The sequence below is a fragment of the Pseudomyrmex gracilis genome, unplaced genomic scaffold (assembly GCF_002006095.1).
Source record: "Pseudomyrmex gracilis isolate BER0280 unplaced genomic scaffold, ASM200609v1 scaffold_18, whole genome shotgun sequence".
NCBI lineage: Eukaryota > Metazoa > Arthropoda > Insecta > Hymenoptera > Formicidae > Pseudomyrmex > Pseudomyrmex gracilis.
In genome coordinates, this window is record NW_018020602.1 from 1,154,777 (window position 1) to 1,179,375 (window position 24,599).

Sequence of the window (24,599 nt, forward strand, 5' to 3'; positions counted from 1 at the left end):
GCCTATGTGACATTACGGATTAAGGGCCTTCTACAATGAGATATTAAAGAGCCGTCTACAATGGAGAGTTGTAGGCCGTAACAGTAAGAAATTGACAAATCACAATCGATTATTCTTCTGTACTTTGTCTGTGATTGGTCAATTTCTTACTATTACGGCCTACAACTCTTCATTGTAGACGACCCTTAATAAATCAAAAGTCAGAAGCAAGAAATTGACTAATCACAATCGATTATTCTTCTGTGATTTGACTGTGATTGGTCAATTTCTTACGACTTACAGCTTACGACTGTATTGTAGAACAGGCCTACAATACATTGCGCTACAATATGGATATGATATTGCAGCGCAATTTTGCTAAAGATTTTTTTGTTGTTGTTGCTTTGATATTGCATTCATATTGCATATATGCATTTACATTGCGCAATTACTTTGCAATAGTACAATATTGCAATAAGATATGTTTGCAATCTTTTTGCAATCTTTCTGTGCCGTATGAGAAGTAAGTGTAATTTGAATAAATTTAAATATAGTAATATTATTTCTCGAGAGAGATTTTGATTTTTTTTAATAATTGAGTCCTGCGGTAAAAACATGATAAATAATTCTTTTATTAGTTATAAAAAATATAATGAATATATTGAGAAAACAAATAAAAAGAGAAAAGAGAGAAACTTTACGTCGTGTTTTCCTTTTTTATTTCTTCTTTTCAATAGATGTATACATATTTCTCAACAAATTGCGCACTTTTCTCGCAATTTATACAAATTTCGAAATTCATTAAAATGGCATCTTTTTAGCACCTTGACAGTCGACATTGAGCTATAAACATTGTGTGATATAGACTTAGGAATGTATGACGGAGCCTTTCTGAGGAAAAGAAATATATATATATATATACTGCCTTTAATTTGAGAAGAGAATTTTACTGCGCATAATAGAAGAAAAACGGGCAAAGTGAGAATAGCGTTGCGTGCAGAATTGGCGAGACACTTGCTGAGCCAATGTAAAGTGGAAAGACTTTCTAGTAGAGATGGGCAAAACAAACAAGTTTTTGTCTTCCGGTTTCTCTTCTCAAATTGAACGCAGTATAGAAGAATGTGACGAACAAAACTCTATACAAAAATATATATTATGTAAGCCGAATGCCGACAAACGTAATCAAGATTTACCGAAGTCAGTGTCTTGATCCTCCTACATCTCTAATCACTTTTTTTCTTATCTTCATTATACAAGTACTGCTATAGATGCGTTTGCTTTGGATGCTTTGGACGCGCTTTGAGCGTCACAATCTTTGTCCTATATTTAGGGCGATGTCCCATTGAGCGGAAATCTATAGCGGAACGGAATGTGCGGAACCGGCTCGACCAATCGTAACCACAGAAAAAGCGAAGGAAAGAAAACGGAATGGCTATGATTGGTCGAGCTGGTTCCGCACATTCCGTTCCGCTATATATTTCCGCTCAATGGGACATCGCCCTAACGCTTCAAGCTCATAAGTGTCCAAGGCGAACGCATCCTATACTCGGTTCATTGAAAGAATAGAACACTACTCGCGCATAAGGAAGGAAAAGCGGTCAAAGTGGGGATATTGCCCCACGTCGCTACTGTCAGTACCGTAAACATAGATACAGCATGTTCACGCCCGAATTTAGATTTCAGTGGATTAAATAATTTTTCATTTTAATGTACTATCAAGTTTTTTAACATAATTAAATGTAAATGTGTAATCAAGTAATTAAATGTAATCAAAATATAAATCAAAACGTTTATATAAGTGTGAAGTGCTATACGAGCGATACAGCACTGTGGAGTGGAGAGGCTTTCTGATAGGAGAGATACGCAGAACAGACGCATTTTTGTCCATGAGTGTCCTATTCTCTCGTTGAACCAAGTATACGTCTATATATTTCTAAGTCCATGTCGTGCAAGTGTTCAGCGATACATCGGTAATATAGCAATGTCTACTTTACCGACTGAATATTACTTATCTGCAGGAAGCATAACATCTATTTTACCGACTGCAGAAAAACATATATTCTACCGCTGTCAGAGGTGTTAAACTTCGTTATACATATATACAGTTGTATATACAGAATGTCCAGCAATTAGTGTAACATTTCTTGTAGACAGGTAGAGGGAATAATTCTAAGTCGAAGAGTCTTATGCCATTTTGCAAGATTTGCAATAATTACCGAGATTTTAATTAACAAATATCCGCGAATAAGCGTGCATCGGGCTGTCTTACGCGCGTAAGACAATTCGGCGCGCTTTGAGCGGTTATTTTTTATTATGTATATGTTATAATATGTGCTGTTATATTAGCTCCTTCCATACGTTGCTACAGTTAACACCGTGAGCGCCATCTTTGTTAATTAAGATCTCGAGAATTATTGTGAATCTCGCAAAATGGTGTAAGACTTTTCGACTCGTTATCAGTTTTATTCTTTCTACTTGCCTACGAGAAATTTCACAAGGTCGGACACCCTGTATATATACAGGATGTCCTAAAAATTTTGATCAAGCCAAAGTGTGAATGTAAATTGCGTTAATCTGAACAGAAAAGTTATATACCATTTTGCAAAATTTGCAATAGTTATTGAATAGTTAATTAATAAGTGTGACTCAATGAGCTCGCGAGAAGAGATAGTCTGGACTCTGTTGTAGGCGTATACGCTTATCAGCTGTAAAGAAAGATAGTTTAACTTCATTCAATATTCCCAACGAGAGACAGAGTAAACAAGCAAGCGCAACGTGTGACGTGTGGCATGTGACAGCGATCAGCTGTTATTAAGCGGTATAGAGAAAATAGCAATAGGATAAGAAGGCTTTTTGCTCGCGATCATGTGATTCTCACGGCGGTGTAACGCAGAAAACAGCGACAAGCGATACAGAAAAAGCGTGTGATACAGAAAAATAAGACAGACATCTACTCGTCCAATTAAAAGTACTATCTTTTTCATGTGTGTGACAGAAGGAAATAAAAGCGTTATTATTTTCTTATTTTTTCGCGGAAAGTAATCTTCTCAACTGCTTTTTCCGTACCGCCGAATATCAGCTAATCGCAAGAAGCTGTCACACGTCGCGCTTGCTTGTTTACTCCGTCTCTTGTTACTAAGAACATTGCATAAAGTAAGCCATCTTTCTTTACAGCTGATAAGCATACACGTCTACAGAGTCCGGATCATCTCTTTCCGCGCGCTCATTAGGTCACATTTAGTAATTAACTATTCAATAACTATTGCAAATTTTGCAAAATATTATATAACTTTTTTGCTCAGATTGACGCTAGCTACCTTCACATTTTGGCTTGGTCAAAATTTTTGAGACATCCTGTATAGTTTTTGCTTTGTGTTTCGCGTTTGTCCTAATTATCTTGAACGGACCAGTCTTTATTTTACGAATCTGCGACGATGAATCGCTAGATTTATGATACACGTTTTTTGTCATTCAAAAAAAGACGATGAGAATGATCGCGGTGTAATATACTTTACACTTATTCTGATTGTTTGAACAAGATGATCAGTTCTCGTTTTACGCAGCATGACAAGACGAAACACACATACACGCTCTTTCTTTCCTCGTTACTTTATCTCGTATGTGTTCTAGCTAATAAAACAGACTTGTCCTATGAGAAATCGACGAAGTGCAGAGAATTGATAAAGTTCAAGGTTATACTATTTCTTTTTTCAATTCTTCTTTGATTCGTTCAATTTTCCCAAGGTTTCACAACGATTTCACAATTGTAATATACATGTTGCGTGTATAATTTCCACGTTCTCCAAACAAGCGCACAATCGTTGCGCGCGCGCCGATCTCGAAGATCTATATATATTGCATCTACGCGATATACATATATAATTTGTTATAAAATAATAAGACGCACGTTGTAAGTATACTAAAATCTCTATGAGAGACAATTAGACTCACCTCTACAGTGATAACACACTTTAATAAATTTCGCCGCGAGATAATTCTAAGCAAGTCTTTACCTCTCTTTAGTAAGAAAAAAAAAATAAAGAACATCCAGTTTAGATTTTTAGAATCACCGTAAATTGTGTTATTTGATCGAAGTGTCTAAGCAGAGACCTCAGTATCAATCTTCTTAGCGCAAGGTCTAATTTCTGCAAAAAGTTTTGTTTTGTAATGTTACTAATTGAAAGTTAAAACATGACATAGCCGATTCATGAATCAAACATGAAACGAAGTCGGCCGTCGAGAAGTCGATTGCGTACTTTTATAAAAATCAACACACCTGATTAATCAGTCTTACGTTATGCAAAAGAGATCATCGAAAAAATAAACGATGAAACGGAAAATGTTATACATCAATTGTAGTAATAGGTTTTTTCAATCAATCAGAGGATTCTTAGTCCTGTCGGGACATATATTCTATGATCTTCTCAGCGCACGTGATAAATATTCCCTATAATACGCAAGCGCGTATTTCGCAAAATCACAACGATAACATCGAAATATCGTGTTTTTCGAGGAGCAATTTCAGATGTGAATAATTAAGGCGCTAGTCGCTCATTTCGAATGTGAATGTATAAATACTAGTTTTCTAACAGCGCACAAATACGTTTCAGATAGAATTTAAGAGTATCTTCTTTTTGTCTTCTTTTTCTTTACGAAGTTTTTAACACTATACTTTTTTTGCAACTAGAATTGGCACTCTATTCGGAAAACCGTTTGTCTTCGTCGATTGTGTTCATTTTCAAAATCAAATAAAGGTAAACTTTTATCACACTTTTAAAATCGAATAAAAAAACCACAAGTTTTTCGAGATTGAAAATTTTAATTTGCACTGCCAAGCGTCGCATCCCTTTTAATTAATTGACTTATCGTTTCACACGGGATGTAACGCCGAGGACACGCGCGTCTTTTAAAATCTTTTAAACTATAATATATCTTTTTTTCTCTCTTCATTTCCAATCGTTCTTATGTTTTTGTACAATAAAGTGACATCGGAGAATACACAGATCACGCTACTACATTTCGATTATATCCGAAGCGGATATAATCAAAATGAAAGTTGTAGTGTTTTGTTTCGTCCTGTAACATCGATATTGTAGTTGGACGCAAGAGTAACGAAATGGGTCAATCAGACTTTGCTTCTTGTCGTTTTACAGTAAGATTAATGTAAATTGTAATCCGGTGTGATAAAAAGAATGTAAATGCTATCAAAAAACGCGCAATAGATATATTGATCATATATATATATACGTTCGATTAATGTTATGTTCGAAATGTTCCCACCGCTTAATCGTATATTGCTGATGATTATCTCAGTTTTTTTTATAAATATTTGTTGTGTACAGAGAAAATGTACAAAAAGTTTGTTTTTGTTTTGGTTTTTTTTTTTTTTTATATAATAACGGCAGTATTTTTGAAATTCGCAGTAAGTTACGCTATTCTCTTCAACAAACGGATCTGAAGAGTCTTTTCTGTCACTTTTCGTCTTTGAACGATAAATAATTTTTTGCATACATTATGGCACCTGCAAACAGGACGCGTCAACGCTTTACGCGCGGGTAGAAGCAACGCGATAGCCAATCAATATATTACTTTTAAGAGCAAAATGCTAATTATTAGTTACTGCTATTATTTCTTGTCATATTCTGTTGACGTGTTCTGTCTACGGAAGTCATTAAACTATACCATTTTCCGTAAAAGATCTTGTAAAAGTTTCGCCAAAAACGGAACTATTCTCTTTACAAAGGAAGAACGATCCGTCGTCTTCTTCGGTTTATACAGCAACGTTAAATCGTCCGGCGAAGATACCAAATCGAACTAGCAAATCTCGATCATACGTGTATAGTGAATTCTTGCCTCTCTTGTTCCTTTTTCTGCTGATATCTGCAACAAACGACGCTTGCTCGTCTTTAAAAGTGTATATATTTTAAAATTGTATATTATCGCAGTGTTTTTTTTTTTTATAGATAGTTCAACATTGCAAAAACAATGAAATGTTTAACATTCATGGTGTTATAAAAGAGACATATACAAGCCAATAAAATGAAATGTTTTTATAATATTATATTAGAAGGTTGCATTAAAAACCGCTGTTTTTTGTGTTTTTTGAGCATTTATTTCAATAACAAAATGTGTGAATACATCAATTAAAATATTTGGCCTCGGAAGCTATGACTTTTTCTCACTTTTCTGGCAGAAGTTGAATTTTGTGACGAAAGAACAATCGTGTCTTTTAAGCCAATCCATTCAACAACACAATTTCCGATTCAAAACTTCTCCGTAATTATAGAAGTCTTCCGCTTCGAATGTAACTGACAAACTGACTCCTAATTCCCAATTTTGTTGAATAAAAATTATATTGTTACGTTAAAATAAATCAAATTATTTGACGGAAACAATACAAATGTTTGAAATAATTTATTCCAACGAAATAATTCTCTCTGTGTTCTCTTTGTGTAAATATATATTAATAAGTAAGTGATAAAATAGTAAACGTTTTTAATATATGATGTATTTAAAAAATTGGAATATTTTGAAATATTTGCTACTAAAATATAATTTTAATAAATATATGCCAGTACCTAGCAAGCATAGATTCAACAGCTTCGATCGGAAGTCGGCCCAGGCTGCCGCCATGGCGAGTTCCGGCCGATAAACCTTGCCACTCACGATCGCGTTCGCGTTCACGGTCACGATCGCATTCTACGTCGCTTAATTCGCGGCTGTCGCTGAACCCGCTTGGCGGCAATAACGTCATATCTTCCACCGAACTATTCAACAGATCAGAAGATATATTTTGCCGAGAATTATAAAATATATAAAATATATAACTTTGATTTAATCTGCATTCGTAACTATAATCCATTGCAATTTCTTAATTGCAAATTAATTATATTTTATTTTAATTCCAACAATTTTATTATTAATGTACCTATAACGTTATCTAGGAATCAAATGTGTAAGAACATTTTCTTACCACAGTTGCATAAAACTTTATTGAATATTTTTTAGCAAATTGTCGGATTATATTTTCTGTATCAGAGATCGCAATTTAACTTGATACTCTTCATTGTTTATGTTCATAAAAGATACAAAGTTTGAATAAAACACACATAAACTAAAATTTTATCCTTTTGGGATGTCTTTACCGATACTAAAAACTTCTTCGAGTAAAAGTTCGTTGCATAAAAATTTCTAATAATTTCACATTATATTTCGCGTTTTTTCTCTCGCGTTAATTTTGTTCTCAAGTAAAACATGCAAATCTATATATCAAATAATCAAGACTGAGTGCTATGTGGAAACAAACAAACCTTGGCTACCTGCGAGTAGACCGGCTCGGCTGTCGGCTTCGTCGTCTCGCGAGTGAGGGCGAACCTTCGTTGTTGGATTCTGTACTCGATTCCACCCCTCGCGAAAATACATCTAAAATAAAACCGTATACGATTTATTTGCACACTATATGTATAATTTTTTCTATGAAAATATATAATAGATTTATATAATTAATAATGATTTAAAGCTCGTTGAAATTAAACCAAGAAATATATAAGGCCTTACGAGCCGTTTCCAGGATGTTGAGCGGAAACTGTACGTGTATATATATATATACAGTGTCCAAAAAGTTCCGGGACGGTCAAATAACTCTTCAAGGAATCGTCCAAATGGACCTTCAATGCTCTGGTCTTGCTCGATGGCTGGATTAGTTAGAATTTCGAAAAATTTGTCTTTTTAGTGAAAGAGTTCTCTGGGACGTTATTCGACCGTTAAACATCTTGGAAACGGCTCGTAAAGCCTTATATATTTCTTGGTTTAACATATTTATATATTTGTCATGTATGTAACATATTTTTTTACAATAATATATATTATATATGCAGAGTATATATTTTCAATAAAAGCAAAAATAAGAATATATAGTTGTACCTCTACAAGGCTTTACTGGCACTCTATAACTAGGTCCGGCGCACTCGCCACAAGGACTCCCGGACGTGTCGCTGCCGGAGCCCTGTCGGCTCGATCGCAGCTTGCTCTCGGCCTCTGCGATGCTCGGGAAATAGCGTTGCTTGTGCCATCTTGGCGTTTTTGACCTGCGTGTGAAAGAACACCAGAAAGAGGAAGAGAAAAATAAAAAAACAAAGACGCAAAAGTAAAACAAGAAGAAAATTAGTACATTAACTTTATATATATATATATATTGATAGAAAATATATTGATAAAAAACATTTGAATTCACAAATTCTCTGAAAAAGTTGGTAACTTTAAAACTTTCTCTTATCTTTCAATAATTACCTTTCGAACTCCACGCTGGACCTCTCGTAATCGATAGTGTTGATGTCCTCGTTCTCCAGATGACCGAACGTCTTGAATTGCATCGTATAGTCGAGCGTTGCCGTTGTCACTGAACGGTTTTCTCTTCCGGGTACGCTGAACGTGGCGTACGGACTTATCTCATACATTTCTGTGCAAAAAACAACAAAATATCTGTAAAACTGTACTCGTGAAAAAAAATATTTTATCAAAACGCAAATATACCTGATCCGTGATCGTTGGATTTGTGATTTTCCTGCTTCACAGGCGAGCTGGTGTAGACCTGATGATTGCGTCTGTTATCACGTTCGGCTGTTGACTTGAGTTGCACAGTCGACATGCAGCTGGACAGATGATGATGCTGTTGCTGTTGCTGCTGAACTATCCCCAATCCCGCTTGCTGGTGTTGCTGCTGCCCCGGTAGCATTTCGCTCAAATAGTTTCCTCTAAAAAAAACAATATTAAAACAGTAAAAACTTTTAATGGATCAGATAAAGAAGCTTCAAAAATAATTGGTTTACCTGCGCTTGAGCATGACATATCCTAGAATAATTGCAGAAACGATCAGGATGATCGCGCAGACGAGAGGCACAACGACATACAGAATTTTGTGATTAGGCACAGCTTTCTTGATATCGTCCTCCATTATCAGATCGTTGGGAGGACCAATGCTGACGCCGCTCAGCGTGGTGGTGGCAAACTCCATTTGAGTCTGGGTCGAGCCGGCATCATTGTGCGCTGTTAAACGCACACTATACCACGAAGCGGTCTTCAGATCGCGGATCACAAGATTTCCGGTTGCTCTGCTGGCCACTAGGATCCACGGTTCCGTGCTGATCCGCCTGCGATACTCGACAGTGTAATATTGAATCGGACATCCTCCGTTAGGCCATGATAATAGGTTCAGTTTCACCGACGTGCCGTTCGCCGAGATAATGTCTCTCTCCTTAGGCAATAAAGGCGCTAGAACAGAGACAGAAAAAGTAAAATTTAATTCAAAAACTCACATAAAAATGTGAATTCGTTTATATATGTGTACACATGTGTATATATGTATAGACATATTTTCCGTACAACATCCAGCGAATGGCTCTTCACACGACCAATTATATTCATTGATTTAGTTTAAAGACTTAGAACCCGAGATGATTCTCAGTTTATTACTAATTGTAAAATTTAATAATCTCTAGCTACCTTATTCATTTATTTAATTTATAAATAGTATAAATAGTATAACAAGTTATGGGCTCTAAATTTTGAAAATCTTTACTCCCCCCGCATAGCATTGTAAAATATCAGAGTCGCATTAAGCGTTTTTCTCTCTTCATGATTTACTAAAAAAAATTAATTAAAAAATAAATAAGATTACCGGTGCCTTTCGTTGTTGCACTGATGGAAGGGCTCGGTTCGCCGGTATCAACACGATTGTGCGCCGTCAAGTACGCAACGTAGGAAGAACCGCATTTCAGTCCGGAGAGCACAAACTCCGTCTGCTCAGGGGACAGAGCAATTTCTTCCCAGTCACTTTCATCTTTCTTATAGCTTAACACATATCCTGAAAAGAATCTTTGTTTTATGACATTCGTATATGTGTGGTAATCTTTATTATTTGTTATATACCTTGTATAGTAGCACCGCCGTTATCCGGATGGTTCCAGCGAAATCTGATACTGTTGGTCGTCGTGTACTGAAGCTCCAACGATGGCGCTTTAGGCGGCATTACCACAATCAGAGAATAAGTGATGGAGTCGTCGCCGAATAAATTACTCGCCGAACAGGTGTAGTTCCCCGCAACCGATTGTTCTAATCCTGATAATTTGAACAGTATAATTCATAGCTTTTTACGGCAGAGTGGACATAAGGTCATTAAGACCTCATTTCCTTCTTTACACACACACCTCTCAAGCTTTACTTATTACAAAAAATTGTTTTAACGTGGCTAATTGAAGGGCAGATCTTTTGCTGACAGAAAATTAGCCTTCATTTTACTAAGGAATGAATTTGGAATGCTTTTTTTACCGCGTATATTTAAATGTCCATCGAGTGTAAGCTCGTAATGTCTTCCTGTGGTGATCTGACCGTTTCTATAGGTCCAGATGGGTCGGGGCGTCGGATTTCCGACCACCAAACACGATAGCATCACTGACGATTTTACAGCTCTCCGCAGTACTTGCGAGAACGATGCGACTCTGGCAGGAGCTGTAAAATAAGTTCTATGTTCTCTTATTTTAATTGTACAACTATATTATTAAATATTGCTCGGAAAAATTCAAAAAAATCAAATCCATACAATCCAAATCCATCCAAAATAATCATGCAAATTAATTGAGCGTTTAAATTGCTATTTGCGTGTTGTTAAATTCTATTTCATTTTCCATGCACACCTCTTGTATTTGTTGTCTGTGTAACTATGGTAGTTCGTTCACCTTCTCCGAGGCCAGTCGTTGCCGACACCCAGAATTCATACAATTGTCTGAAATCATCGGTTTTACAAGAAAAAAATGCAACACCAAAAAGATCGCCATTATTATTGAACAACGTATTATATAATCTTTGAGCATACCTTTCTGCTAGATCCCGCAATTCCATCGTAAGGGTATCTGTCGGCGATGACGGCGGATCGTGCATCGTGTGAGTGTTGTGATTGTTAGAGCCAGCTTCTCTGCTGTATATTGTATATTTAGAAACGTTTCCGTTCGGTTGCAGCGGCGGCAACCAAGAAACCAATATACTCTCCGCCGTTAGTGCCAGCGCTTTGATGCCAGCCGGCGGACCTGGAACTGCAAAATAATATTGCGATTGTGTAATTATGTATGAATTACTATATAACAAATAATTAGAAAGAGTTGAGTTTACCATCTTCTTCCGTCATGCAGAAAATCGGCGGACTCAACGCTCCGTCTCCCGCACTCGTGTAAGCCAACACCTTGATCGAGTAATTTGTGTACTTGTACAACGTGTGCAAGTAAGTATCCATACTTGTAGTCTTTTTCACTTCACCGACCGTCGATATATCCACTGCAAGAAAAAACAGTGATTAGAAACTCTGACCTTATTATTATATAATATTATTTAATTATATGAAATCAAAAGATAAAATGTATAGTTGTGATGTAGCTTCTCCTCTTTCCTCTCCGCCAGGAAATCATATCCAAATAACTAGGTAGTAAATTAAAAAGAGGCAAATGATAACAATACAGCATGTTATTATTATCTCTCATTGAGATTAACTCATTGGGATTATTCCTTTAATTTGCTAATTTAATTTGTTAATTAATAACTAATATAATTAGTTATTTTTATTTAGATTTCTTCTATCAAATGTTAATTTTTCGTACAATTTTGTCTACTTTGACACAAATCACTTACTGTTATCGGTGGGAACCGGTCTGTAGTAAACTTTGTACCCCAAAATGATGCCACCGTGTTGATGAGGTGGCGGTGCACTCCAGGATACTTTGACGCTTTGGGAGGACAACGGAACGCATGTCAATTGAGTCGGTGGCGTTTCCGGTACTGTAAAGCAAATCTCGTTCTAGATATATCTTATTACGCCTTTTATTTTGTTTTTGTATTGTCATACCTCCTTCTTGAGTGGTGCCCACGATGGGGGCACTAGCAGGTCCACTGGCTATGCTGTTGAACGCACGAATTGTGACGTCGTATTTCGTGAACTTCCTAAGACCAGTGAGCTGTACCTTTGTCGTTGCCCAACCGTTCACGGTTAGGCTCTTGCTCTGATTGACACCCGACGTTGACGATGAGTGCTCCGACCACGTCACAATGTAACCTAGCAAGTCCCCGTTACACGATTCTTTCGGAGGCGGCTGAAAAAAACCCATTATTTTCCCTAATTGTTTTGCTTAGATTTTCTAAGTTTTTTATATTTAGAAAAAGATTTGTATTTGTTGTCCGTAAAAAACTAATTAAAAAATGTTTTTCTCATTTGTGTATGTATGCGATTATACAGCTGCTTATTTCAAATATGATTTTTAATCGCCGTTGCTAAATTAATTTTAAGTTAAACTGCTAATAGATATTAATAAATTTGCAAGTTATTTTTCATTATTAACTGGTTAATTACTAAATTAATCAATTTATAATTTTAATTACTTGTTAGTTACAAATATATTCTAAACAAAAAATCTTAAAAGATATAAAATGAGTTAGGACATATCAAGAAAAAAACAAGGTATGTTACAAGTAGTCGTTCGTTATATAGTAATAACGTTCTCTCACCTGCCAGCTAACCATAAGTTCGCCGGGTCCAGCAGATTGCACTTTGATATTTTGTGGCGGTTCAGTGGGCGCTATTACAAAAGAACAGATAAATGTTATGCTACAATAAGGCTTTTCAAGCGATACTTTAATCTCATTTTTATGTTACAAGCCAATTTATTCACCTTCCTCCTGAGTCTTCGCTATCACGTGTTCAGTAGGCCCGCTCGCGTCAATGCCATTAATAGCGAATATCCTGAATATGTACGTAACGGCGGGATGAAGACCGCTGACCAGTGCCATTTCTTGATCGTCGCTGGTCGTCTCAAAGGACAAGCCTACAGAATCGCGAGAGAGAAAGAAAGAGAGAGATAATTACTATAAAGAGAAATAAAAAAAAAAATAACGCACGATATTAATTTGGAAACATATAGAACGAACCATTTTGTGTTGGATGTATAGAATTACCGCCACCAGAGCTTCCTGGCGTGTACGTGACATTATGCGTTTTAACGGGATTCCAATCATCGGTCTTATCGTGACTCGGCAGCGAGCGGTATTGTATCACGTAATCTCTTATAGGGCTGTTCCCGTCAAAAGCTCGCTTCCATAATAACCGTACCGATCGCGAGCCGATCTCGATTACCTCGAGCCCGGCTGGTGGATCCGGCCTCTCTGTAAAATATGAAGCAAAACTTTCTTTGCTGTACACGTTGCGATCAATATGTAATTATCGATAAAATACACGTGGTATAGATATTTTCGTAAGATCGAGAATTATCGGTTTAAAGAAAAATACAGTTTCACCTTGAACCGCCAGATAAATCAGATGTTCGCTTCTCCCGTAAGCGTTGTCGGCAGTGCAACGATAGACTCCGGAATCTTGCCGATCGCTGTTCGCAATAGACAGTTGAGACTTCAGACCGTTGTCGGTCTTGATCTGACCGATGCTCAGTCTGTGAGTGCTTATCGAGTCTAGTCGATCGCTGTTGTGCGTCCACTGAACCTCGATGGGATTGTCGCCGATCACAACGCACTCGATGGTCACGGATTCGCCGCGGCGAATAGTCACATTTTTACTTTGGAACTCGAATCTTGCCGGTTCTGCCAAGATGCAAATAATACAATAACTTTTTAATGATATATAGTAGGATAGAGCAGGAATAAATATGCAGAGAGACAAATTGGGACTTGTAAATATATCTTAATAACAGAAATGTGTATGAAGATGTAGATGCTTGCGTAAGAAGAGACACGGAGACTATCGCGCTGCTTACGCAGTTGCGTCTCAACAGGCAAATACGAGTGTTTTTTTATTTTTCTGCACCAAAAATAAAATTATTAAATGTTCTGTTCCTTTTTGTTTATGTGATAATTATAGTAATTAATAAAAACCAGGAAAGTTTTTTTAACATAAGTCATTAATGTATTTTTTAACTTTAATGTGTTTATGTTGCTATTTTATTTACGATTATACGCTGTTAGTTATAAAAAATTGTTCAGCTAATAACGGTATAAGGCTAGTTGAGCCACATGTTCAAAAGTTTAATTGTTTTCTAACTACAGAGATAGTAGATAGCGTCCTCTAGTCAAACCGAGACAAATGTAGATGATACAATAGAGACGAGCTTAGACGTATGAGTATGTATTTTTCTCATAGACATATACACCTAGACTCAGCATACATGTCTTTAGTAGAACGAACAAAGAGGCAAAACATAGGAGATTTCTCTTTTTGTCTGCGCAGATACGCAATCGTCTTTTGACAGCCATTGTAAAACACAAATTTTAATTCTTAAGATAATACATAAAAAGGGTGTCCGGTAATTGCTTACAATCAGCATCCTCTTAATGATAAAAAATATACATATACAAACCAGTTTTTAATGTCAATAAAAGTAAAATAATAAAATTTTTATTCAAATATATAATATAATCTCAATTTTATACATTTTATAATATAAAAATTAACTTTATTTCGAAAATAAATTAAATAAAAATGGAAATATAACTAATTGTATTTTTAAATTATAAATACAAATATACGTGTACATGTATAAAATTGAGATTACATTATATCAAATAAATATGTTAATATTTTGTTTTCATATTTCTCAAATCTTTGGTGTCGAACCAAATCGTATTCTTACCGTGTACCGACACATATATCACTTTGCTCAATCCAGATCCGATGCCATTGTTAGCCCGGCATAAATAATAACCCTCGTCTTGCGGACCGGCGGAAGCCGTCCACATAGAGCCATTAGGCAGTATCGTGAGCCTGCCGTCGGAATCATCGACCAGCGGCTGATAATCGTTGGATGTTCTGCCGCGAGCGCGTAACCACGTGATACGCGGTGGTGGAAAGCCTTTTGCTTCGCAGTGGATGTTCAACGGGTTACCCAGCAGGGTCGCCACATCTTGCGGTTCGAATATCCACTGTGGCGGCACCTTCACCAGGAGTTCCGCCGTGTGATTGACCTTTGCGGCACTGTTCGTAGCCACGCAAGTGTATTTGCCACTGTGTCGCGACGATAATTCTTTAAAAACAAGCAGGCTGAAGAATTCGGCACCTCGTTCTTCGATCTACGGGCAAAAGTCAATACATTCAGGAGCAAGGAAAAGAAATTATCCCAAACGTAATACAATTGGGTAATATTTTTCTGTCTTTTAAATATAAAAAGTTTTAAAACAGACACGAAAGATTTTATGCGCTCTGATTTTTCGTACGTATTATAGGTCGAATTTGATCTCGTTAAATTTTGTGTTTCACGTGTTTCATCAAAAACATTATTCGCACGGATGACGGATATTTATCTTTTGCAGGACTTTTTACTGTAGGAAATGTTTTCATTTTCGTGCAAAAAAGCATCGAGGAAAGGAAAAATATACGAGAAAAGATTTGTCAAAATAGTTTGTGTTAGAGAAAATATGTGCATAGTTTTAGATGAAAATGTTCACTTTGTTTTACATTTTTCTTCTCTCTTCTATGTGCGACCGGAATACGTGCAAAAAGATTATCGAACGGTCCTCGCATTATAAAGGCGAACTCTTCGAAAGGTGTGTGAAATAACGCTTACGCGAAGGGAAGAGGGCAGCGGTTCGCCATCTTTCAGCCAGGAAATGTAGATTGGAAGATCGCCTGATGTTACACTACACGTCACTTGAGCACGACTGCCTTCTTGTGAATTCGGAGGAAAGCTGAAAGGACTCATTACCGGAGGACCTGCAAAGTACAAAGCGAAACATATTTTCATTATGTATTATTTCTCTCTCTCTCTCTTTACATCTTGACATTTTCTCTCACTCACTCTTATGATCACATACAAGAAAGTTTAATTTTCTTTCAATAACATATATTTCTACAGTCAAGCAGGTTGTTTTTATTTCAAAAATTGGGTTGCTGTTCCAAATCCAGTTCGAAGTTTACATACATCCGTCAACACTCTGACAACTTTTCACTTACTATTGACGGTAAGTCGTATGTCTCTAGTGGCCGTCTTGCCGGAGCTGGCTCGCACTATACAGGTGTAAGTGCCGGCGTCATTAGGATCCACCGTCGCGATTGTAAAATGGCCCTCGTTGTCGACCCGGTGCCTAATGTCAAAGGGCAACTCGGCACCACCTCGAGTCCACTCGACCGACGTGATCGGATATCCCGAATAAGGACAGGCTATTGTGATGTCAACACCGGCGATGGCGCGTATCGGTCCGATCGATCGAATGTACGGCGGTCCTAAAAAATTAAGTTTCTTATTATTAGAACGACCGCAATCAATTCTGACGCCTCTAAAAATTTTTTCTTGTTTTATTGATATAAGTTTCAATGATAATAAGTGTTAGATTATGTACAGTTTTGATCTTTTTTAGTAGTTCGTGAATGTTTCGCGATCAATCTACGTTTTGTTCTTAAATTCGATATAGAAGTCAACGTTTTTGCAAAAATAATTTGCTCGCTTTTTTCGTCCCATGAATTATCCTGCTACTTGACATTGCTCTAGGCGATTACACTTATAGATTTAATTCATTTATTATCTAATTAATGCGTACTATATCGTACTATACTACTATACCGTAAATATTCAATCTGGCTTTATGCTCAACGGTCGCCAGTGTGTTGGACGCCACACATGCGTACAAGCCTCCGTCTTCAGTACCTGCCGATGAAATGTTTAAGTGACTGATCACGTCACCGGATTGATCCACGTATTGGCCTATCGCGTATCTGCGCGGACACACACGAAATCTTAATTAGAAGACAGAAGCGACGGCAAAAGGCGCCCAATGCTCTAAATATAGATGCGATTTACCTGTGTCCGGTTGCAATCTGGCTTAACGGTTCACCATCAAGCAACCATGTAAAGGACGGTGTCGGCGAACCCGTGGCCGAGCAACGCAAAGAGACCGGTTGACCCGCTCGTAGTGCTTGCTCGATAAATGTATACTGCAGCTCCGGAACCGTATCTAAAAAGACGTTTCCTTCAAAAATGCGTTTTGAGGAAAGATGAGACGAGAGAGAATACAATAGCGCTATTTTGTTACGTTTATTAAGTTGGCATCTCAACATTACATTTCTGTAGTTCTGATTAGAATTCCCGCTTTATTTTGAAGAGACTAAAAATTTCCTGTAGTTTATAAAGTAGAGTTCTGATAAGTATTTATTAAATTTGGGAGTTGAAAAAAAATGAGAGACTAACTTCTAATAAAAAATGATGGAATAACTCTGAGCAGCTAAATAGCAGCTTCGTTTTGCGACTATATATATAAAGTTCTTGATATATAACAAAAATGTTTGATTACCTCAAAAAGAAATTAAAAAATTTTGAAAAATGAATTTTTAGGTATAATAATTCTGATCTATTTTTATTATAATTTATTTAAAAGAGGTGGCTAACTCTTTGTAGGCCAGACACCTCTGGGACTGTGGCGGGCTGCAGTGGAAGCTTTAGTCCGCCTTGCACGCGATTCCGAGTAGAGGCAGTGTATGCCCTGTCTCGGTACCAAATACTGTGATGAACGGAGAGGCCTTCGAGCCCTTCCGGAAGTCACGTAGTATAGTGCGAGGAGGCCCTAGTGGTGAGTTCTCTTCAGAGTTCCCGGATCCTCCCTTCAAATCACACACATTTGGCATACCATGGAGGTTTTAGTGAATATACCTCACATGCCCTGTGTGAGAGAGTCTCACATAACCTTGACCTCCTTCTCAAAGGTCAAGATATCTGTAAAGAATTTTCTACATATAAAAAAAGAGATGCCAACTTAACAGATGTCATTTTATTAAAGAAGAAATAATTTCGGGGAAAAAGTACGAGAAATTTTTAATAAAAACAAAAAAAAGAAAAGAAAGAATGGTATTTTATATAAATAATAATTAATGTGTTAATAATTGTTTTTTTTATTAATGCAGCCGAGATGTGCAAGATAGAATAAAAAAAGTATTCTATCTTGTCTTATCAATAAAATTGAAGATAATACCGTTAGAGTTTTAAATCTGCGATGGATAAAATCAAGTCTTATACAAGATGTCTGCAAAATTTTGACCAGTCAAAATGGAGGTAGAGTAAATCTAAACAGAAGAGATTTGCCATTTTGCAAAATTCGCAATATTTGTTGAGTAATGAATTAATAATATAGGTGATCGCGTGGAAAGCAAGGATTCGGACTTTGTATGATTTTCAGTTGTAAAGAAAAGGGGTTGCTTCATGCAATCTTCTAACAGTAAGGAGCAAAGCAAACAAGCATACATATAACACAGCTTGCGATTAGCTAATTTTCACAACTGAAAGTCATATACACTTACTGCAGAGACCTTCAAACACGCTTATTAGATCACGTGTATTAATTAATAACTATTGCGAAGTTTGCAAAACTAATAATATATGATGATAATTAATAATATATGACTTTTCGGGGTTCAGATAAATCCAATTTATCTACAATCTACTTACAAAATCTGTACGATAATCACTATAAGCAATCGGAATTTAAGCAATAGTTGATCTAGACAATTAAAAGTTAAGCAAATAGAGCCTTTATTTTATATTAACATATATCCTTTTTTGCGGAAAAACTAGAAATTGTATGCTGAAAAAATATGCAAAAGAAAGAACCTATGAGTCATAATTTATGAGTGTTTTTGAGTATTCTGTATTGCATTATACAAAATAAAAAGGTATGGTATAAATGTATCGATGTACTTTATTTTGTTTTAATGAAAATAATAAATTATTTTCTTCTCTTAAAAAGTATTATTAACATTCTTTTTTTACAATTTGCTATACGTAACTTACATTACCGATAATTCGGGTTACATATACGAAATATGTGCATAGAATTAATAGTCTCTGTGTCTAATAAGATAAAATAGATTTGACAACAATGTATAAGTAATAACATGTGAAGAGAAAATTGAATAATGTGAAAAAACAGCGCGCCAAAAGGCAAAGCGACAAGACAAAAATGCTGCTAAATAATATAGAAAAAACAAAAGATACGCACAAAAGAAAAAATGAAAAAAAGATACACTGATGAAAATGCGTAGGAGTGAACACTATATATATTTACGCGAAAAATAATAGAAAACAAAAAGACTAGAATAATGCGTTCACTAACCTCCGAGCTTCAGTTCGGCGGTAGCCTGTGCGTTCTCCTTGTCACTTCTCACCAAACACTGATACATCCCTTTGTCTCTACGACCGACGAAGCCTATCACGAGCACCAAGGGAGCCAACAATCTGATCCTCGTGTCCTGGGCGGTCAATACTGGTATACCGTCGTGCAGCCACTCAACGCTCTCGACCGGATATCCCTCGACCGTGCAGTTCATCGTAGCAGTTTCGCCGGAATTAATGACCTGCGAATGACGACAGTCGCCAAATCCCGTGATCGAATCTACCGTGTATCGCCGCATCCACTACGTGGATTTTGCATCCACACAAAATCCTTGAATTAATCATCTATCCTTTCCTTCTGATTCGCAATAAAATAAATATTTTCAGCTATTTGTTTATTTTTGAAGTAAAACTTCTTTGGACACGTAGTGAGTTTTTATAACAAAAAGTAAAACTCAGAGAGGAATCCCACCTCAATATAGTGAGAGTGGGAAGAGTAGTCCCAGTTTGTCCCACTCCACAGTGATTCACAATCAGTAAAGCGAGAGTGTCTCACATTTTCTATTCCTTATCAGTTTGTTTCTACTGTGGCAGAAAGATAGTTAGAGAAGTGAGGTACACGCCTTTTAGATATTCGATTCTTTCCCGTATACTCTGTTTAGTAACGCGTTACAAATTTTCGATTTTTTGTGTTATAATTGTTATTGTGTCATTTTGTATTTAATGTTACATTAATGTTACATTAATGTTTTATTTATATTATTTTAGTATTTTATTTGTTCTCATTCAGCATCGGTGTGAAGAGATATCTAAAAATGAGGGGTATGTATGTATAGAGGAGTACGTATGTATGCAGTAGAACCTCGTTTATCCAAACCGATCGGAGGACAAGATAGTTTAGATAATCGAAGCCTGACCTTTATTGGTATAATCGATAGTTTGTATAATAGAGATTTTGGATCTCAAGTTGTTCGGATAAAAGAGATTTGAATAAACGAGGTTCTACTGTATATAGGATGATTCAACCTTTTATCCTTGAAAATACATATTCTTAATTAAATTGTAGAACAAGTTTTTATTTGACAAAATTTTGTCTGAAGCTTACTTTTTGAGTTATTAATAAAAATAGGTGACTTACTACGAGTCGGATATAAGAGGTAGGCAGAATGGCGCAACTCACCGTCAGACGCGGGCGATTACGTGTGGTGCCTGACGCGATCAGCTGATCGCTACACACTGTTATGTATCTGTCTCTTTCTTTCTTTTTCTCTCACTTATTTATTTATTCATTTGTAATTTGTATGCACTTAATCCGTGCATCACATAAATCACTGTCACTCACGGTGAGTTGCGCTGCTTCTGCCTTCCTCTTGTATCCGACTCGTGATAAGTCACCTATTTTTATTAATAACTCAAAAAGTAAGTTTCAGACAAAATTTTGTCAAATAAAAACTAGGCCATTTTCACCGCCGAATTTGTTTTCAGTGACCAGAACTCCATTAGATAACACTTTTTTTTTTATTCAGGTCCCAAAAATGTGTTGAACAGTGTTATATGATTATGCTAAACTCTCAAGACAAAGAAAGACATTTTGTTCTCGTAATAATTCAAATCAATAAATTCGTACCTGCACGCGCGGTTGGATTCGAGCATTTAGCTTTGAAGTGACCGACAAGTGCATCTGCACTCGTGTCTCGCCGAGTTGATTGCTGGCTCTGCAAAGGTATTTTCCAGCGTCCTGCGCGTCTACGCGACGGATTTGCATCAAATCACCCCAAAGTTGGATGCGGCCGAAGGACTCGACCGGTATTGAGTGGCCTGCGCAGACAAGACATTCGGATCTGTATCTGTTCTCTTGTAACGGGTCTGCACGAAGTTACTTCGATGATGCATTTAACGGATAGATTAGATTCATGTTGAAATCAATCCGATATATATACGGAAGGACGAAGACGAGGATTTTTGCTTTAATTCCCTTTAAACGGAAGAAGCGATTTTTTTGCCAATAGCATCTTAGTTTAATATCAAAAAGATGTATTTGTCAGGGAGGATACACTCCGTTTTTCTTTTCTCTCTCTCTCTCTCTCTTTATCGCACGATATGATATTCATCGTCGCTACACGAGATGTATGTTTAAACGTAATTTAAACGCAATACGGTATCCGCGCTGTATCGAGGAATCGATGTTTTAATATAGCTCCGCGCGCTAGTTTGTTCGAAGCTGCAGTTAACATAGCTTATTCGGTAAACATTCCCCTAATTAAACCAACCATTAACATCGCGATACCAGGTAAATTGCGGAGGAGGGTTTCCTTGCGCCGAGCATGTTAGGTGAATGTCGGAGCCGCTCTCAGCGGAAATAGCTATCTCAGACCGTTGCATCAGTCGCGGCGGCGATAAACCACTCGGTTCTACAAAATATAAAAAACAAATATTCTGTATATACAGATTTACATTACAATGGCAATAATATTTTGCCAACTGCTTTATATTATATTATAGTGAAAATTCTCAGAAAAATGTGTCGAGTATGTATATAAATTTTACATTTATTTCTCATGAAAAGACTCATCGAATTTTTACATTTACCCGTGACGGTTAAAGTGGCGAGTTCGCTTCGCCTCCTCTCGCTGGTTAGAGCGTGCAGAGTCAGGCACGAATACATCGCTCTGCCGTCTTCCGGTCGGACGGCTCTAATGTGGAGATCACCCTGTGATGTAACCACGAATCTTCCGCCTGCGAACAAAATCGGGTGACAAGTCGATATAATTTTTTTGGCTATATTGGATCTTTTGAAAAAGTTTGTTCGTTTATTCTTAACTCAAATAAAAAATTTTGTTGAAAAGATTTCACTTTTAAATAAATAGTTTTCTTAAATTTTAGAATCAATTTCAATATAATAATATTTCAATATAATTTCAATATAAGTTTGATCTTGAAAAATGTTTTTAAATGAATTAAAAAGTTGAAAAATTTGGCATGCACAGATTTTAGTGTCGCAACTTGAATAAAGTCTTTCCCTTTCTGATCATCATCGCGCGATAAGAAACTGTTATATATGTTTTCGATTCGAAGATTTATTCCATTTCTTTCGCGGACTCTTCACATATCGCGGCAGACCGAGCGGAAATACTGTTCGTATTTTTTTGGATTCAAAAGGAAATATCAATAATAAATCCGCGAACGGTGCACACGTTCGGCTTCCGCAATATTTTCTCTCGTATATTTCAAGTCTGCGGGTATACGAGTAAAGGGTTATGCAAAATTCTCAGCATCTGTCGATGAAACCCTCTTCGGATAGACGAACGGGCGGTAGATACCATCAGGCGTGAAATTTTCAATTTGGCTCAACCATCGGACAGCCATCGAGCAGCCCAGTCTACTCCTGGACTTGCTAAAGCCGTCTGACTATTTCGGATTGACCCGCCAGAATTTCTTTTTTCTTTTCTCATCAACCCCGCAGTATTTTTGCGCTTTGCTCTCTTTCTTGTCGAAAATAATTAATATTAAAGATTATTTTTTTCTATTAAGAAAGATAATAAAAAGCTTTATAACACGTTATACGTCACTTTTTTCACGGTATTATTGAAAACAAAAAACATTTCAAGTCTCTTCCTAAATAATTTTAGGTATGTGTGCTATATTTAACTTCTCAATTATTATTATTAAGATATTAAAGTTTTCAAGTTTTTTTTATACTCTATACGCCAAGCTGCCACTTTCTTTGATGTGTATTCATTTAAAAAATTGTCAACAAAGAAAGTAATTTCCTATATATTATTTGAAGTTTGTACATAAAAAATGCATTTGTAGTTTTATAAACTTAAGTCACTTTCGCTAATCTGTAGTTTCTAAAACTATGTATGTGTTCTGTATTTAAAAAGAGAAAATAAATGTATTTAAATTAAATCTATTTAATTATAAAGTTAAGAAAAATGTACATACACACGTATACAAAATATCGAGCACATGCAGATAAATTATATTAAATATTTATCTTATAAATCTCTCTAAAATTACTAAAACGCTCGAAGATTAAGATAATAGAAAACTTTCTTAGCTAAAACAATGCGATTCTAATGATTCTCTTTCTCTTTCCTCTCTCTCTCTCTGTTTCTCTATCTCTCTCTTTTTGAAAGATATGTTCTTCCATATCACGAATCATATCACGAATACGATTCAAGTAGCTCTCCATTTAACGGTATCTAACAAGAACCATTGTCTCTGTTGACTTGATAACGTTTATAACGCATCAATGATAGAAGTGTCATGTTCTTCTCTTTACGGCATAAACACCGATATTTTGTCTTTGAATCAAAAGAGAATGTGACATTCGCGATAAAATCCGCGATTATGAATACATCATTGTCTTTCTTAACTTTTTCAATAAAAAATTGCATTTTAAATAATAATTTAACATCGCTTATTTTGCGTTAATTTGTTTTTTTTCGCGACAGTTTCTTATATCGATTATTCAATGTAACTCTTTTTCTTCGTACGTGAAAAACATCGCACTTGAAAATAATCCTTCATTACATACAAGTCGCGCGCAGGTTGCCAGATCAAAAATCAGAAAAGCCAAACGCAGTTGTTAATTTAGCCGGACATTTTATCCTAAAAGCCGGACAGCACTTTTTTACATTAAAAAACAGCATTTATTTGTTTGATATGAGATGCATATATACATATACCCTATACTATGTATTAAAAAATAAAACGACATCAACTCGTTTCACATAGAATAGATTTATTATCACATAACTAAAAATTGACATTTAGCACAATAACAACACATATATATTAAAAAGAAAGACAAGTTCTGCAAAATACAGACTGTAATTATTATAAAAAAATTAAAGCATCTTTGTTCTTTTTTATTATTACATAAATACAATCTGTTTTTAACTTAAATTTCAAAATTCAGTACTTTGTACTAAGACCAAATTTTTTATAATAGAAACAAAAAAATTCAAGGTTTGTTCATAAAAAAATAACATTGAACTTTAATACTTACTAAACTAAATTAAAAATCTGCATTAAAATATAATAGATAATTAACATTTGACATAATCATTACATTAAAAAAATTAAAAAATAAAATCACTATTCAATAACAAATCAACTAAACTCAGCATGCTGTAAAGAAGTCAAAACTGTGAACACTGACTGAACGGCGAGAAAAAGAGAAAGAGAAGCGACGGCGGGGTGCGAGCGGATTGCGCGTTTGCTTCACGTTTAAGTTTCATACAAATATGTGCTATATTTTTATTATAATACTACGTGCAAATTTGTCAGACAAAAAGCCTAACAAAATCCGGACAGGCCGGACATGCTTATTTTTAGCCGGACTAAACTGTAAAAAGCCAAACATGTTCGGCTAAAGCCGGACGTCTGGCAACCTTGGTCGCGCGCAAATTGTATATCCAGTTTTACTAGTGCAAACTCGTGCAAACGTATCGTGTATCGCGCTCGGTGCGCTTCATT

General features: G+C 36.1%; 1 protein-coding gene across 4 annotated transcripts in view; it reads right to left on the reverse strand.

The window, feature by feature from the left end:
• Positions 1–5,356: 5,356 nt before the first annotated feature.
• Positions 5,357–24,599, reverse strand: part of LOC109864251 (Down syndrome cell adhesion molecule-like protein Dscam2) — a 62,888-nt gene continuing 43,645 nt past the window's right edge. Inside the window, exons 5-32 of one of the 4 annotated variants that reach the window (XM_020445289.1) lie at positions 21,705–21,851; positions 21,386–21,526; positions 20,743–20,933; positions 19,117–19,357; positions 16,815–16,968; positions 16,578–16,729; positions 15,971–16,240; positions 15,585–15,730; positions 14,655–15,090; positions 13,312–13,608; positions 12,946–13,179; positions 12,690–12,842; positions 12,526–12,596; positions 11,870–12,113; positions 11,656–11,802; positions 11,143–11,304; positions 10,850–11,066; positions 10,671–10,759; positions 10,306–10,485; positions 9,907–10,095; positions 9,656–9,841; positions 8,808–9,249; positions 8,512–8,732; positions 8,269–8,437; positions 7,903–8,051; positions 7,299–7,401; positions 6,558–6,746; positions 5,357–5,859 (exon numbers count right to left, since the gene is read on the reverse strand). In XM_020445289.1, coding sequence (XP_020300878.1) covers positions 5,808–5,859; positions 6,558–6,746; positions 7,299–7,401; positions 7,903–8,051; positions 8,269–8,437; positions 8,512–8,732; positions 8,808–9,249; positions 9,656–9,841; positions 9,907–10,095; positions 10,306–10,485; positions 10,671–10,759; positions 10,850–11,066; positions 11,143–11,304; positions 11,656–11,802; positions 11,870–12,113; positions 12,526–12,596; positions 12,690–12,842; positions 12,946–13,179; positions 13,312–13,608; positions 14,655–15,090; positions 15,585–15,730; positions 15,971–16,240; positions 16,578–16,729; positions 16,815–16,968; positions 19,117–19,357; positions 20,743–20,933; positions 21,386–21,526; positions 21,705–21,851 — 5,372 coding nt within the window. In that variant the 3' untranslated portion in view covers positions 5,357–5,807. Of the gene's footprint in view, positions 5,860–6,557; positions 6,747–7,289; positions 7,402–7,902; positions 8,067–8,268; positions 8,438–8,511; positions 8,733–8,807; positions 9,250–9,655; positions 9,842–9,906; positions 10,096–10,305; positions 10,486–10,670; positions 10,760–10,849; positions 11,067–11,142; positions 11,305–11,655; positions 11,803–11,869; positions 12,114–12,525; positions 12,597–12,689; positions 12,843–12,945; positions 13,180–13,311; positions 13,609–14,654; positions 15,091–15,584; positions 15,731–15,970; positions 16,241–16,577; positions 16,730–16,814; positions 16,969–19,116; positions 19,358–20,742; positions 20,934–21,385; positions 21,527–21,704; positions 21,852–24,599 lie in introns of those variants that run through there. The other 3 variants (XM_020445288.1, XM_020445292.1, XM_020445290.1) reach the window with 3 other exon arrangements.